The 18,163-nt window shown below is 41.8% G+C and overlaps 1 protein-coding gene across 1 annotated transcript in view; it reads right to left on the bottom strand.

Annotated features, from left to right (window-relative positions):
* Positions 1-17,914, bottom strand: part of MED13 (mediator complex subunit 13) — a 51,492-nt gene extending 33,578 nt beyond the window's left edge. Inside the window, exons 1-3 of the mRNA XM_021524873.2 lie at positions 17,726-17,914; positions 15,678-15,912; positions 6,302-6,470 (exon numbers count right to left, since the gene is read on the bottom strand). Coding sequence (XP_021380548.1) covers positions 6,302-6,470; positions 15,678-15,912; positions 17,726-17,791 — 470 coding nt within the window. The 5' untranslated portion in view covers positions 17,792-17,914. The remainder of the gene's footprint in view (positions 1-6,301; positions 6,471-15,677; positions 15,913-17,725) is intronic.
* Between the last annotated feature and the right edge of the window lie 249 nt (positions 17,915-18,163).

Raw genomic sequence — 18,163 nt, 5'->3', positions numbered from 1 at the left:
CCTGTCAAAAGGCTCTCCAAAGCATTCTTTGTGGCTGAGGATGTTTTGATTTGACTTAGACCTGAGAGTTAAAAATATTTATTTATTCCATAACTGAGTTATGTGCACTAAAACAAACATAAATGTAGCAAGCAATCTGTATTCCAGAATAAGGCACAGTTGCCTTAGACTGCCACATTTTAAATTAACTTCATTATTAACGGGCTTAGCTGCATCCCAATAAAACCAACTTTATTTTTATACACACTAAAACCCCAGTATGGTATTTTAAAGGGAAGCAAATGATTTTTTCAGAAGGCAGCAAGAAGCCTATATATGCACACAAAGGTATATATTTTTCTAGATACGATTATAAACAATACTTCAAAGTTACATTCCTGTATTTCAGAACTTAAATGAGACTAATAAACCTGTCACCTTGTATTTTAGCATCCTTTAATTTGAGGCTGCAAATCTCAATTATCTGAACTTGAGCTTTCACAGGGAAATATATGTGTGCTGCAAAGAATAAGGATCCAGAACATATTTGGGAAAAGGAGAACAGCTCTAAACATCCCTGTGTTCCAAAGCCAGGGGAACAGCTTTCCCTGTATTGCTCTTTCCCATCCTGAAACATTTACAAACATCTTGTTAAGCCAGATTTTCTTCAAAGTTCGAAATGGAAATGCATTATAAAATTGTCATTTAACAAAATCTGAAGTATCTGTATGGCTTTTGCATTATTTTATTGTTCAGTGAACAAAAAGAGCAGATTTAAACTTGAAAGCTAAAAACCCAGAACCACATCATTTTTTTCCTTTTTCCTGATGAACCAACTACCAGTGTAATTTAAGCTAAATAAGAGAAAACTGCTTTGTGATGTAAAGTGCTAAATTTGTCTGCTTGTAGTCTCTGTAGCAACCCAATATTCCAAAGAGACAATCATGTGATCAATGCTCTCAGCTCCTGCTGTTTATCCTGCACTGTCCTACTTACAGCAGCTCTCAATTCCAGCTGTCTACAGCAAAAGGAAAAACATCACCTGCTCTCCTGCCGGGACATGATGCCAGAACAGCCTCATTAGAGCTGCTGTAAAAAAATGTTGACATTGTTTGATTTCAAGATTAACATAGGGAAAAAATTTACACTGCAAAGAGTTGAGCAGCCTTAATAGAAAATATTTCAGCACTATCACTTGGTTTCAGGCTACACAGACAGAAATAAATCCAAAACCTGTGGGTGAACCTTGTTTTGGTAGTTAACTCTCTTGAGTATGAAGGAATTTTTGAGCTTTAGCACCCAAAAATCTTATTCTGTTCCTTAATAATAATTCTTCCCAACAGCATCCCAGGGGATCAAGAAGTAAAATTCTCTGTTTGTGAGGAAAGATGGCCATGGGAACTGGGAGGAGGGAAGCAAACAGGGCAGAAATGTGGGTTAAAAGCAGCATTCCCTTTGTCTTAAGGGCAGTGAAGACCAGACAGGCAGGAGCTGATCCCACCCACGCTGTTCAATGCCAATACAGACATTTCTGATGGCACACCAGGACCATTCCTAGGGCCCAAAATTTAAAAATACCCCCCAAACTCACACTGCAGCCATGGCCATCCCAATTCCAGCCTGCAGGGCTGCCACCAGGCCTGCACCAAACTCAGGAATCACACCCAGAGTGCCACTTCTTCCTCATAGCAAGATAAGGTAGAGGAAAAAAAAATCCCTCTCTCACCTTCAAAACAAGATAACTACATGTACAAAGGCTTAAAATAAAGTTAAATTGGTATTCTGGAATATTCTTCAGCAGTCACTTCCCATGAAGTTATAAATTTAGTATTTTCTATTTCCATGGGAGATAAATGGTGGCCCGGCATTCTAAAATTCTGAACCCACACATGTGGTAAACAGAATTATCCTGAAACCTGTGCAGCAAGTTATGATAACCTTATCACTTATGAATTTCCAAGTGGCTTGTGGGGTGGTTTTTGTATTTTTTGTTTTGGGCATGTGGTGTTTTTCTCTGGTGCTTTTTCACCATTTTTAAGTGAACTTGTCAGACACAAGTTCTGCTTTGCCACCCACTGCAAGTGGCTGCATTATTTCCCAATTACAAAGAAAAAAAAAAAAAAGCAACCATAAAAGTAATATAGCAGCTGTTAGCATTCTAGACTTTTAGCTGTCTATCAGATCCACCCACAAATTCAGGATTACTCAAATGTTTGCTTACTGCTACTTCAATTGTGTTAAAGTTTAGCAAGTTGTAATTATTACCAAAAACTCCAAGAGATGTCCCTCACATAAACACTTGGAACTTCATTAGGAGTGTCATATTTGACCTATTTAATTTGTATCTAAAATAGCATTTAATCTGACAGCTTTCCCAATCATATTTATTCCAGGTAATGAGTAAGAGGAACAGTCTCATCCAAAGGCAGTTAGTGAAGCAATCCAACCAGCACAGTGGGATGGAACAGATCACACTCTCCAGCTCACATTTATGAGGGGATTTTGGAATGAAACATACACAGCCACATCCCTGAAAGCAGTAACAAAACAACTGCTTGGAAAGGAGAAAAGAGAATTACATTCCTATTTGTCAAATTTTAATTTAATGTGTAGTCATTTCAACCACATTAATGAGCTTCTGTAGTCTCCAAGTGTCCAAAACAGGTTGTGACAAATACAGAGACAATGACATTTTTTTTGTTTAGTTGCAGCAAAGACCTTCAGCAAAATCCTCTCTGTAGTTTTTTATTCATCTGGAAAACTGAAATCACCCACTTAAAAATGGGCAACAAGACCCCAGCATGGACATCCTGCTTCAGGGAGCTGCTCCATCCCTGCCCTGCCTATGAACAGGAGTGGAACCAGCACACGTGAAACCCTCAGAGAGTTTCCCCAGGCAGGGTAATGGTGAACTATAACAATAACTTCTCTTCTTTCAAGTTTCATACTAAATAATCAGTCTCTCATCCAACTACACTTCCTCCACCTTCACACTTTCAGTATCCAGATCTAAACTCCTAATCCTACCTATAACCACTTCCAAATCTTGAAAATAATGTTTACTATATTCAAATAATCTATAGCCTAAAAAAAAAAACTTTTAAAAATTACTAAAATACTTTAAAAAAAATACTAAATAGTTTAATTAATATTTAACCCTAAAGTTTTTACTCATAACTACTGTTCTTAGGAACCTTATTTAAAAAGGAGTTTAAAAAATCCTCCAATTAAAATTTCAACTATAACCAAACTCTAACTGTACCTAAATAAGATAGTTACAGGTCTATGAATTTGTTCTCAGATCAGATTTCACCCATCCATGAGTGCCTGACTTTGCTCAGTGCTGCTCTGAGCAGCAGGGAGGGAGGGAAGAGCAGGTCACGGTTGTTACCTCGCAGCACGTGACTGCACAACGCAAACAGCTGAGGGGTTACTGCTCCCACAGCAAAACTTTTAACAGATCTCATATCATAGAGGTTAGTTTAATAAGTTTATTTGTTTAGGAACCACATCATTAAAGAGTGAACACTCAGAACTATCTCATTCTGACTTCCCTGCTCATCCGCTCACGCGCCACACCGGCGTCAATTATGAGTGTTCAGGACTTTCCTTTTAAAATTAAAATGCACAATGATACACAATGCACAGACTTTTTATTTTAATATAACCTTCCACAAGGAGAAAAAACCCACCAGAGCAACAGACAGGAAGGCAGGGCTGCTGGAGGAGCTGTTATCACAGCCCAACACCTATTAGAAATCACAGCCTCCCTCCTGGCTGCTGTGCCACCACCGCCGGCTTTGTTGGGAGAGCAGAGCACAGAAAATCTCCTCTTCTGGAAGCACAAGCTTTCAAAGAGAGCTGGGAAAAATCCAGATGGGATCAGCTTCAAATGAAAGAAACAGCTCCATTTGCACATCCTTCAAAGGGACAGACAGGGACAGAGTGGGGCTGAGGTCCTGCAGCTCGCTCAGCCACAGCCCCAGAAAGCCCAGGGGAAGGAGTCACCTCCACAACAAGGGCACTGCCTGCTCCATTTCCAGCCAAATTCCTTGAAACTAAAGATTTCCAGCAAGAACAACCAACCTGATTGAAATCTGCAGCTGGAAAACACAGGGAACAAGTCTCTAGAGTGAATGGCCAAGCAACAAAGTGCAGGGTGAGATAAATTATGATCCAAAGCACACTGGTAGCAAACTTCACATCCCCAGGATACCAAATTACCTCAAATTACACAGGCACAGGAATTCCTTCCCAGGGTTTCTGAACCTTAATGCAAAGAACAGTCCCAAAGACAGCAGAGTAATATGGGATGAAAGACAAAAATACAGCTTCAAAACTGATTCTTAAGATCTGTGCATCAATGCTCACAAACACAAGAGGGGCTGTTGGTGGTTTGGTTTTTAATTAAGTCAGCCACATCTACAAAAAAATTTAAAAACTTTGTATAGGTTTGGCTAATTAAATGGATTCTAAAGAATGAAAAATATGCAGAAGTGATATCAAGGTTGAGTTTTTGTTAATTTTAGAGCAGCTGTCTGGTAAGAAGTGTATCAGCACCCCAGGTGCAACATTCAGAGCTTTTTCCAGGCTGGCTGCAAGTCCCTTTATGTGGGGTTTGCTGCAGTGTCACATTTAACTTTGGCCATGAGAGAAACGTTCCTTTTACTACAAGAGTGTTCCAGACTTTGGAGCTACAGAGGTGGCACCACAAAGCACCCATGGCAGTGTTTGGTTTTCTCCCACAAGCCTGAACTGACCCCTCTGAAGAGCCCAACTTTCCTGAGAGCAGAGATTATCCCAATTCTAGGTATTCCTAGGAGGGATGAGCCAAATTTGCCACGAGAGCACACATGTGTTCACCACTCCCCTACTTCATTCCAGAAAAGCCAGTGCTCAGAGCATCACATGGTGTCGAGCTATCTGCTAGGAAATACTGAAATTTCAACAATAAAATATCTTACACAGATCTGTCAAAGCTATTTACATATTTTTCCTGTCGTTCTGAGCTACATATGATGAAATTGTGTAAGCACACAATTCCTTCAGTTATTTTCATCGAGCATATTGACATTCTGACCTTCTTCAAAAAAGAATCAGAGCCTTCAAATTAAACAAACACTGCTATTTTATTTTAAAAGCTTTCATCAGCTTTTCCAGCTGCTCTAGAGAGAGCTTTGTAGAATTACTCTAAGAGAATCCAGGACATAACTAATGCTAGTTTAAAATGGCAATTTGGTCAACCAGTTCCTCAGAGGAACTGTGCCAATACAATATTGGCCAAAATAGTTAAAAGTAAACTCTTTACTCTTGATTTATAGCAGAAAAAATGGATAGACAAGGACACCCCAGAGAGGAAACATTTGCCCTGACCAGGGTGGAGAAAGAAATGCCTGGAACTAAAGGACAAGTTTATACATAAATTAAAAGCAGCAGTTCACAACTACTAATAGAAACACACACAAACATGTGCTTCTGCTTCTTTTCAGCTTCCAAATTTCTTTCAAGTTTAAATTTATTGCAGAAGATGCCAACAATGGCCAACTCCACACCCAACAAGTAAAGCCACTGATCTCAAAATTTCCTGCATGCAAGATTTAACACATACATAGACACACACACAAAAAATCCCATCATCTAAGCTTTAAATTACTTTGGATTTTAAAAGCTGATTTGGGAACAGCGATTAAACTTGTTCCAGCTAACCTAGTTTTTATTCATTTCATTATTTATTGCTAGGCAACATAGACCGTGTCAAACCACGTTAGAACCATGAGAAAAAGTCCTTCCAATTTAGATCAAAAATTCTCTCCTTGCCCTCCTCCCCCCAGCATGGAGGCCACATGGATTCTTTTAACAGCAGCATTCCTTCACACCATCCTTTTTCTGACCAGAAGCTGACATTCCAAACTCTCAGCATCTCCCATGGGATGGAATTTCTCCAAAGCTCAGGTGGGAGCTCTCTGATGAGTCTTTCTTTGGTGTTAGCAAGCAGAACTAGCTCCTGCAGGTCCAGGACAGGTGTCTCTTCATTCAGACATCTTTTTCTTCCTTTCTGGAAGACTCTGCCTTCTTTCCCAACACCCATTATCCACGGTCTGGACACGGGTACCAGCACAGAAGAGATTGTTTACCATGTCTACCATTACTTCCTTTCATCACAAGAAAGTTCTGAAGAACTCCATAAAAACAGCAAAATAAGAAAGAGCAGAGACCCAGGCTCCAGAATAAATCATCCACAGGAGTCTCTCAATCAAAGCTTTCTTCTAGCACAAAGAATAAACCCTCCAACTTCTCCAAGAGAGCAGAATAAAGTTCCTACCTCTTGTTGATGGGTTTCTCATCCTTCTCGTACGGCTTGACGAACCATTTGCCGATGCGCACGAAGTTCCTGTTCATCAGACACCTCTCCAGCAGGTTGTGAACGGCTTTGAACAGCAGAGTGCGGCACTCGTAGGACAGCCCGTTCTCCCAAACCCCATCTTCCTCTTCTGCAAGGCACAGGGAAACAGAACTCAGCTTTCAATTCCATCCTGCCACTTCACACAGATCACAATACCCTTTTCTCTCCCGCAAGCCTTTAAGAGATATTCACAGCGTAACACGCAACCAAAACCAGCCTGTAACGTTCAGATAACTCTGCTTACTTTAGGATGGAACTGCTAAAAGTGATCAGCTATAAAAATATCTCATCCCCCACAGGGAAAAAAATTCACCAGTTATTTGTACACAAAAGGAAACAAGTAGCAGCAGCACGTTATGTTTTTGCAGCCTGCAAGAGCACTGTGTGATCTGTCTGCGAGGTGGCTCGTGTTTTACTCATCCTGCAGAATTGGTGACAATTAGGCTTAAAAATGAAAAAGCCAGACTTAATAGATCCTGGTGGCTTTGAGTAGCACTGACTGAAGAAAGCCAGGAACAAAAGTCAGCAATCAACTGACTCTCAATGATCAACAATTTGCTAGAGATGATGAAAAATGCTCAGATTCAGAATATTGCTGAAAGCAACATGATTCTCCCCACAAGACTCAAAACTGCCATTTTTCTTTTTAATTCAACATTAAAAATGAAGATATTTAAGAAGCTTAGCCCTGCTTTCTGATGTACACAGAAAGAAAAATCAGCAAGACAGTGCCCAGTTCCTACCAATGGGATTCTGAAGCCAAACACTGACATCTTCTGTGCCCCACAAATCAAACACAGGCACAAAATCCAACTTGCACAAGACAAGTTGATTTGCCAAATGGAAAAGCAAGATTTATAACAAGAAGCTGAAACTTCTTCCACCACTCTGGCTCCTGCTCAGTGTTTGAAAAGGGTCTAGAGGCCCTCGGAGCACAAGCACCGGCCCAAAGAGCTGCACTGGCACTACAATTCCCTTACCCAGGTAAAACAAGGGACATCTGAAAGTTCCTGGGTGTCTCCCAGGATACATCTGATACCATTCATCCCCAGCAACACTAATAGGAGGATAATAATATAATAAAGCTTGAGATACTGTCCTTAAATCACTGGCAATCAGATCTTACCTTTCTGGCTCCAATTGCTCGTATTTTGTGGTTTACATCTATCCCTCATTACGTGCTCCTGGTCTCCTTGGACTAACCTAGCAGAGTTACTCTTCAAATGCCATTGCTTTTATACTCCAGGTAGCAGCAGAGACAAGAAGTTTGTCTGACATAGATAAGGAGACATATTTTTACTCCAGTCTCTGGATAGTCATGGAATAATTTAGGTCAGAGGGGACCTGTGGAGGTCGTTGCTCCAAGCTCCACACGTGAGAACAGGTTGCTCATGTGTCACATCCCCTGTCCCTGCACATCTCCAGGGCTGGAGTCCAGCTCTGGCTCAGCAGCACAGGTCTGACAGCACTGTTCTGCCTGCCCCCCTCCCCTCACACAGCATTTTGGTTCCTCTGCTTTGCTCCATGGTCAGGAAACCTCAGCAACACAGCCAAGTCCTTGCATTTTAAATCCCCCTTGGAAATAAGCCCCTTCACCTTTCTCTGGAAGCCACTTACAAGCTTAAAAGGTTACAATATTATTAACTGAAGTCTTGATATCCTTAAATTAGAGAGCATCTAGAAAACCAGACACCTAAGAGTTGTCGTTAGGAAAAAGCCTTACAGATCATTACAATAAACAATATTTAAGACACAGATGACAGAGGAAGGAATTTCAATACTACTGGAAGCAGAACACGGTGACCATGTTTGTACTTTGCTATATTCCCCACAAGGCCAGTATTGTGAGTAAAAGAAAGTTACTCCCAGGAACTCTGAGGGACAGAGTAAGAGTAAACAAACATGCCCCATCATTTATAAAAGAGGAGGTGTGCATCATTACAGATGAATCATTCCACGAAATAATTTTCTGGGAAAGACAAGGAAAAACAAGGAGCAGCATTTCCCAAAGCAGAGCCCTCACCACAAATTTCCCACCCCACCACCCTACTCCAACGCTGGAATGGAGCAAAAACCTGTTTTTAAAAACTGTAAAGCTACAAGATAACACAGTAACTGACTAAAGAAACATCATACACCGCTCTTGTAACAAAAAGCAACAAAAGTCCAAAGTCAAAGGGTGTGAAGTGCCCGTGCCAAGCACAGAGGTTGCTCCCCAGCTCTGGTGGATGCCCAGGCACAGCCCTGTCCCAGGGGCAGCAGCTCAGCTCCAGAGCAGGACCAAAAGCAGCTCAGCAGAGCAAACATTAACTCCTGAGCTCGCTCATATTGGACTTTAACTGCACAATAAACTCCTCACCATTTCAAAGGTTACAGACTCGGTTTGTACACAGCTCTTGTCATATCAAGGAATCGTTCCAAGCACATCCCCTGCATCCAGGACCTTCTAGAAGATGGAATGGAAGGAGCTAATTCCAGTTTTTATGCCTTTTTTTTTTTTTTTTTTTTTTTAATAATAGTGTAGCAATGCCATGGAAGGTGCTGAAATTGCAGGGATACTGAAGTAACACAAATCTTCTGTTTTGATGGTCACACTGTGCACACAAAGGAGAGGTCTCCATTTTCTGACAGGTCCTTCATTAAGGATGGATGAAGCTTCATCCATCCATCCATCCAACTTGCTGACCACCAAGTTATGAGCAAGTTTCCATATAAGAATTTGCCCCAGGATGTAATTCTTGAAAGCTCTCCTCCCTTAGCTTAATGCAGAACCAGAGAGCTCTCAGCTGAGTGTGTTATGTGGAGAAAGTGAAAGGTTTGAGACAGAAATCACAATTAAAATTCCAATTTTTGCTCACCAGACCACCTGCTCTGAGTGAAGTGCACCTTGCCACAGAAAGGGAAGGTAAAAGAAGCTGTCAGTTCAAGAAACCCTCATTTCAGAGAACATTATTCAAATTCATGCAAAAAAACCAGCAGTAAGTGTTCTCTGACTTTCTGAAGTCTATTTAGTCATTCCCCTCCCCCCATTTTTAGTGGTGGAGAGAAGCAAACATGACATCTGCTCACATCTGCCAACTATTTTTCTTCTTAATTCAAGTTGTTGTTTCTCAACATGAGAAAACCCCTCCCACTTAATAGAAAATTGTACACAGCAAACCATTCATTAAAGGAGGGGGAGAGGAAGAGGCACTTTTGTCCTTTAATCTTTCTTAAACAATAAATCCAAATGTTCAATCTGATACTGCTAACAAACCAAAAGAAGTTGCTGACTCATTTTCAAAAGGTGCTAAGCCACAATTTCACTTTGGACAAGTGTTATCCACAGAAGTGCTCTGGCAACCTGAAGGTTACAAGTACTTTATTTTTGATGAGTTCTCTCAGCTGTCCAAAGCACTCAACTCTTCCCCAGCACACTTATTTTTATATCAATCCATTAAACAATTTATACTCATATCCCACTGCTCCCTCTCTCTTTACATCACATATTAGACAGTCTTCCTCAAATGAAACTAAACATTATCAGGGAATGAAGAATTCATGAAAACAACGGCCAGGAAAAAGCAATTTGCATATCACACATAAACAAACTTTTTCGGTCAGCACCCTCTCAATATTGCCAATTTTATTAGAGGCCTTCAGAACTTTGATGCTCTCCTTTCCACTCTTCCCACAGTTCACCTGAACCAGAAAAGTTCATTTTTACTGATTATGCCTTCTGTCTGTGTGGTGCTCTTGGGGGAGTAAAGAAAATATTTCGAGCACCCTCCAAATGTAAAACTCTTGCAATTTTTAGTGAATTCTGACTAGGGAGTGTTTTTAAACATTAAAATATAATTCATGTCAGGTTTTTTAAAGCATATTGTTATTCACAGATATTTAGTCAAATTTATTAATCAAGGATTTCTAAGAAGTAATACATATTATATATATATATATATATATTGCAATAAACATACAGCCTTGAAAATGTCATTTTTAACAAGACTTAGCAACATAAATTTCCCTCCTTCCTTTAACACACGGCACACCAGCAAACACCAGTTCTTGCACAGGCTGAGTTTTTATCACACCATTAAAAATATCTCCCCAATGCTCCATGAACCTCTAAAATAAACTATGCAAAGAAACAAAGCCTCCACTTTGGACTACAATTCCCCCAATTACTTCAATTACACAGGGGAAAAATCTATTCTTTCATATCAGGATTGAGACCTGTCTTTTGGAAGCATTTTTTACCTCACAGGTTCCCTTTTTGCCATTATATGACAGTGCCAGTTATAAAAACACTGACACAAACCTGATTTATACAATTAAACTTCCTATATAAACCTCAAATTCCAAGGGAAGTAAATAAATAATGTGAAATTACTGCTGTACACAATATTGTAATATGACAAAAACACTTGGAGTAGAAGTTTTCTATTTAAAACCCCAGATTTTTGAGTTAAAATACTTTAAACTGCTCAAAGCAGGAATTACCCAGCAAAGCTACTGAAATACTGTTTTGAAGGCCTGAAACGAGTGAGAAGCAAAAGATTGTGCAGGAAAAAAAAAAAAAAGGAAAACAATACAATTTTAAAATACCAATATAAGAATCTGAGTAAGACAACTGAAGTTTGATTCTCTCAGAGTGGTGTCTGTTATCTACACTCACTGAGTAGAATCTGAATCCAAGACTCTGGACACCCGAACTGTCCAAAATCCCACAGTGAAAACATCCAGCACCACTCCAGGTTAGCTATTGTGCTGCTTGGCTTTTACCAGTATCACACACAGGGGTTTTATGCTCTCTACCCAGCAGAATATTTCCTAAATCCTGGTAATGTCAAAGCAGAACCTTTCTGCAAGAGCGTAGCCACGGCAGGTTATAAAGATAACAAGGTAACTGCTCTCCCTCACTATTTGTTGGGTGTAATTTTGGCTACAAACTCACAAGAAAAGCTGAAAAACTTCCTAGCTAAATGATCCAATATCCTCCACCACACTAAATAGTTCCATATTCAGGTAGATGTAGCAGTGTAAGTAAAATATTTCACTGCTCTGATTTATCCAGGTCGTTTTGCACGTGACATGGTACACACAACCAACACGACACGATGCCAAATCCTCACTGGCTGTGACAAAGCATTTTTCACCTGACTCCACAGACACTTCACGTGCACGTTGGTCAAGGAAAAATGGGGGGGGAAAGTGAAATCTTTGTCACCTTTGAGCTCGCAGCAAGTCACAGAAGTTTGATAAAACTGCTTCAGTAATTTTTGCATAATGCTTATCAGCAGTTTTGCTTAAGTGGCTACATCTCTAACATGGAGGACTAAAGAAATGCTGAAGCATCAATGCAGCAGGAACACTTGGAATGCCTCTCCTGCCTGACACAGAACACACAGATCCTCCCAGACAAGGGGCTGCAGCTCACCGTGCTCACTTCAGGTGCAAAATGTTTTAACAAGCATCCTTTCCCTTTTTTTTTGTTGTTATTTGGGTATTTTTTGTAGGAGTTAAATGATCTTAGGGAGCAATTGTTATTTTAAAAAGGCATCACTGGCTGAACTCTTTTCCAAGCTGCTTTTGCCAACTCCTTGCAACTGGCAGGGTTTGCAGCCCCTTGGAATGATAACTGGCTCATCCTCTGGTTTCCATTGTCCTGGAATAATGAGACACTCAGTGCTGACATCAGCACAATCCCACTGATTTTTTTGGGACAGGGATTTGATCTACAATGCACATGCATCGAAAACTACACAATACATATTAGTCTTTGCTGCCATGACTGTTTTTACCAGACAGACAAACATCAGGATTCTCCCAAGCTCTCCTCCAAGCAGCATTATTTTTATACATCTCCCCCTCACAGAAGCATGAGCAAGATTGTGCAGCAAACAAAAACTGATTATCTTGATATATGGCAGGCAACTCTTTAATTTTTAAAGTAAATTAACCAAATTTAATAGACACCAGAATGAAAAAGATACATCTTGCAGCTCACCATTTAAAAGATGCAATTTGAAGGTCAAAGCCATATAGCAGCATTCCCCTATCCCAGCATTAATCAAATTGTAACCATTTCCTTGGGACTATGTCTTGTACATAATTCATACCCAACTGTTCTCAGGTTTAAAATCATCTACTGCCAATTTAAAAGAAAATAATCCAAGTGTAGAAGTAGCCACATGAAAATAAGAAAGAACCTCTCTAATAAACTAACTGCTGATCAGAGCTGTGAAAGACTATTGCCTGCTGAAATTGGAAGATATGTCCCACTTCAGGGTTTGAGTTGCAAGAATTACTATAATCAAGCCTCACTGTCAGAACAAAAACATAACCTTTGAGGTTGTTAGAGGCTAAAACAACATTTCACTAACTTCTGTCTGCCTCTAGCTACGTTGGGTTAGAAATAGACCTCTGGTTTTTTGGCTGTATGTACAGTAAGTAGCTTCCCAGGGAAGGGAAGAAAAATAAATGATTGAGTGAAGTCAATATTCCTGATCAATCAGCATCTCTGAACAAGTCTCCTTTTGACATGCCCCCAGGCAACAACAATCCCTGACCATCAACAAGACACTTATCCAAGGCTTGGAATGAGAATTCTGACACAGCCACGAGCAGGATTCAAACGTGACTCCAGGGCAGAGAGTGAACTTCCAGAATGTAGAGCTGAACACAGAGATAGCATTTATTTCTTCAATCTGATATGCATAGATGTACATTCACAAGGCTCTACATCCCCTGGTGAAGGCATCTTGGGAAGGGGACAAAAGGGCTCTGACATATTTCAAATCCCCCAGGGCTGATAACCAAGATGTGTTCCAGTCACTGAACACCCATTGTTCACTGAGACTACACAGCACCAAAAAAGTCTGAAACTGTCAAAATACCAACCTCTCCTTAACAGGCAGGGAGTCTCAAACCAAAGGGAGACAGAATCAAGAGTTATAAACGTGGCAGATTTCTAACCAGGGCTTTCCCAGGAGAAATCTGTCCAAAGGCACTAAGGGACAAACTGCTCCCAGCTTCTTCCCTCTCCACATCCTCCAGGACAATCCTTCACCTATCCAGCAGCAAACTTCTAAATGAGGCAGCACCTCAACCTCCAGCAGCAAACAATTTCCAATCAATTTTGCAGGTAACAAGCCTGTGCTAAGAAGTAATTTATCATTCCCATTGAAAATGTAACAAGCAGTCATTGGGAGAACAAGGCAGTGTGAATTACCAGGAGAAATTGTCCAGCGATGAAAAAATCCATTAGGCTACGACAAAGGTCAGATAACATTGTTTGGGTTCAGCCATAATTCTCTCTTCTATGAGATCCACGCTAAGATTTTGTGCAACAGCAAAGAGAAAAACTCAGCCTCTCCTCTGTGATCCAGCTGAGGGGGATCTGTACCAAGTCCTGGGCACAAGAGACTCACACACAAATTCTCTTTTTCATTCAAGGAGGGGACAAAACCACGTCTGCAGAGCCCAAGGTGTCAGACACACCTCCAGACAGACACAGGTGACAGCCTCAGGAGTAGCAGCATGACACAGAACACGTGTGGAACAGCTCTGGGGAAGCACAGGCACCCACAGGTGACCTGAACCAAGAAAATACCCAAAGACGTGGCTGGGAGACTCTAATCCTCCACTATCTCTCCCTTATACCCTAAGAGAGGTTAAGAGCTGGTAAGTCCCTGGGATGATACCTGCTTACCTACCTGTGCAAAAGGGTAATTCTGGACAAGCACAAACAAGGTGCTGATCTGAAATTCCAGCTACAAACCACTGCTGTTTCCAAATGTCCCTCTGTAATAAATCACCAGCAGACACATCCAAGAGGTGGCAAAGAAAAGTTGCTCAAACAAATAATTTTAGTGGTTAGGCAGCACAAAATTGCTCTTTCCAAATGGCTTAAATTTCACTGGATTTCCCATTTTAAATGTGTTTGTCTCGATTTAATCCCACAGCCAGGAGCACACAAAATTCACACAGGTCCTTCCACACAAGTGTTGGCCTTGGTTCAGGGCAAGTCCAGGCCAAAACCACCCAGCACTGGGTCTAAGTTACATCTCAGCCACACAAAGGATGTTCCCTGCAGGTCAAAACTGAGGTTATTTATAGGTCATCATAAGGAAGCCTTAAATGCACTAAAATATCAAGCAAACTCCAGTGTAAGTGTCATTTAAAATGCAAAGTTTGTAGTTCCAGGACAGACAGGAATAGCAGCAACAGCCCAATCTTTGAAGTCAACTATTCAAAGAAATAAACATCATTTCAGTGCATCAATTGTTTTTCAGATCACAGTATTTTTGTATGAAAATTCCACATATTATTAAATTGTTTCAAGTCAACTTCCTCAGTGGCACTTTAAACTCCAGTTTGTTTTCCAGCTTATCCACACACACACAAGCAGCATTAACAATTTCTGGTTACCAGGTCACCAAACCTTGGTCTCATTTTACACTTCAGTAATCTGAATACTGTACATTATTTGAAAGGAAATCAGAGTGATGCGTTTGTTGGGTGTTTTTTTCCCCTCAAATGAGTTCAGTCTCACCTTTAGACTCACCCAATTTAAATATCTAACTTCGTCACCTTGCTGATAAGCAGCTGGAAACCATCTACGTGGGGAATCGAGCTCAACAAGCAAACAGTTCCAAAGGAAGGTGCCAAATTTGAAGTACAACATTGTTGAGAAATACAAATATTGTCAGTCTTTCAAAGGGCTGGGTTTGAAAGCAGGTTCAGGGCACCAGGAAAAGGGGGGGAGAGGAATCACAAAAACTGAAGGTTTACAGATTTTGCATGGGAATAGCTGGTTAGTTCCTGGTGCCTCCTTCTGAGGGCTTCTCACTGATGGTGTGAATTCCAACCAAAACAACTCCAAACAGTTCAAGAGCTGCCCAGATCTCTACACTTCTTATTACATAATGAGTTTTACTATTTGAATTTAAAAATTCTAATTGCCCAACAAAAGGGATCTTATCAAAACATGTTTAAGACATCACTTGTGAATCACAGGCACAGCTTTCAGCACAGCTTTCTCATGAAGAAGCTGCCAAAACTCATAGGCTTGTGTTTTGGTTTTTTTTTTTCCAAGGGAACAAGTGGGGAGCAAAACCCTTGTTTCTTGAAAATCCAGCAGTCCAAGGTGAGCTGAACACAGAGCAGATGGTTGATCATTGCTGTAATAATTTGGTGAGGGTTACAGCAATATATTTCTATTTTCTGGAGACAACACTCGACTTGGTGCAGGTGTCAGAAGCCAGCCCTGAGTACTTCCAGTGACCAAAGGATGGTGTGAGCAAGCTCCTACCTGAGAGGTCATGATGGATCAGGTCAGCAAAGTTGGGGTCATCCCCCCACCAGAATATCCAGAGCTCCCTGCGCCCAGGCCTCTGGTCCCGGCGCCAGACGCTGAGCACGTCGGCCTTGAGGCAGCGGCTGAAGCTGCTGAGGATGGGATCCTCCTCCGTCACCGGGAACAGGATGGGGGCAGACGTTGGGCCCTGCCACACGTAGCGCTTCCATTTAATCCCAGTCAGATCAGCCTGGAGAGAGGAAAGAACTGTCAGGGCTCAGGCAGCTCCAGCGAGCACATCCTGCTTCGAGGTGATGGCACGGGGAGAAAGGGATCCCTCAGAATTGAAACACGTTGGTTAGTTTTGTGTGCCTTAGGAGGTACATTGGGAACAATCGGGGATCCTGCTTTAATAGCTCATTAAATAACTGCAGTAAAGCAAGAGTTGTTTGTTTGCACTGCAGCTTTAAGGTTACACAGAGAAAAATCAGATTTGATTTAAAGTAAAGAGTGAAAGACGAGTGAGTAATGTTATTATTCACAGACTGACACAGTCCAATCTCCTAAACACTTGCCTTAGCAAAGAACATCTTTGGCTTTCTTTACTTGTGCATACACTGCCTTTTCCATCCAAGATTACTCCATGGAAATAGGTGATACAGTAAATCACACATTCTTCCAGCCATCTACCACTTGGGAAAATTTCACAAGTTTCTCCATGGTAAAAAATTCTGTCTTTCCCTCGGGAAGTCTCTCGTGTTCACTGATTTTACCAAGAGCTATCATACTTTTCATTCCTCACACCACATTTCAAGGATTTAAATCCTCGTTAGACCTGCAAGCACGTTGATAATGATCCACTAAACCCCTTCCTAGGCAATAATTAATTTGACTTTACACAGGGCAAGAGTTACTACTCTGTGTAATGGGAAGCAGACAATTCCTGGATTATCTCCACCACAACACCAAGTTTTAGCTCTCAGTTTTGTCACTCAAGCACCTTAAGGCAGGTAGGGGAGGCATTGCCCCGGGTTCTCTTTGGGAAGGCAGAGCAAGGCAGGCTGGCATTTGCTAAGTTACTATTTTTTGTCTTCCCAATATGACAACACACAAAAGATTACTGCAACATTTAAACCTAACATGGCAGCCTCCCTACCTTCAGCAGGAGAGCAATTTGGATGAAAGGTTGTCTGCAACAGTTGCTACTTGAGAAAGACTTTCAGATTTAAAATTGTACTATTAATCTGGAGCTGCAGGCCTGGTGCAGGCTGCAGACATAGTCAGGCCGTCCAGATTCCCCTCCATCCAAAAATACGAGTGCCACAGATTGGCACAGGATTGTTGTAACAATCTCTGGAATCATAAATATCAGTCAGACAGCTAAGATTAGCTCATTTGCATTAAAAGCTGATGAAACAGCTCAGCACAGACACCAAAAAATTGCATCACAGTCCAGTTATATCGAATTTACTTTTGGAGCTACCAAAATTCAACAATATGAACGATGTGCTACTTGGCTTAAAAAAAGACTACAAAATGGTGCACATCAAAACACAAGACAGGCAGGGCATCACCAAAAGCAACCCTCCAGAATAAAAGCAAGCAGGGAAAGGGATCCGTTTAAAAGCGAGGAATACGGGAGGTTTCGCCTGGGATGTCACGAGCGAGGAGGGAAAAGAGAAAGTTCCCCGAGATGTGGGGCCGGGAGGAGAGGCAGCAGCAGCTCCCTTCCCTTGTGAGAAAAGGCTCAGAGGCAGGGATAGAGGGGAGAAAGGAGGAAAAGTTGGAAGGCACGGAAAGGGAAGGAAAAGGCGAGTTGCGGGGAGGCTACTATCCAGGAAGAAAGCGGAGGGAGGGGCGAGGCGAGACAGACAGCGATGGAGGGGAACCAGAGGGGCATGGGAGAGTTGGCTGCTCCAGGCAGGGCCTACTCCGAGGGCTCATCCAGCAGAAGCTCTGCTAAAAATGGCTGCTTTGCTTCCACTGCCCCTTCCCCCTCCCCAGAGCTCCCAGCCCTTCCCTCGGTGGCCCCGGGCGAGTGTGCGCCGGGGGCCGACACTCACCAGGCAGAAGAGGTTGGAATGGCAATCCTCCAGGCTGGCCCCGTTCGGCACGAAGCAGGAACTCATCCTCACAGCCACAACCCACACGCCATTATCCCACAGCCTCCGACAAGAAAGAAAGAGACAGACAGAGAGGGAGAGAGGGAGAGAGAGGGAGAGAGGGAGAGACAGACAGCGAGAGGGAAAGGGGGAGGGGGGCTCTGCACACGCACAAATAATAATACAATTAAATAAGGGATTTACAGACACACGCACGCGAAATAGTGGCAGGGGGAATAACCCGCGAGGAGAGACAGAGAGGTATAGGAGAGGGGGGTAAAAATATATTTAAAAAAATAAAATTAAAAAAAAAAATTAAAGAGGAACTCAGAACGTTTTTTCGTCTTCTGGAGCTCAATCGGGGGTGTAAAGCCGCCGTGGAAGGGGAGAACAGAAAGA

This window comes from Lonchura striata, chromosome 20 (assembly GCF_046129695.1).
Source record: "Lonchura striata isolate bLonStr1 chromosome 20, bLonStr1.mat, whole genome shotgun sequence".
Classification (NCBI taxonomy): domain Eukaryota; kingdom Metazoa; phylum Chordata; class Aves; order Passeriformes; family Estrildidae; genus Lonchura; species Lonchura striata.
This window is presented reverse-complemented; position numbering and strand designations above follow the sequence as displayed.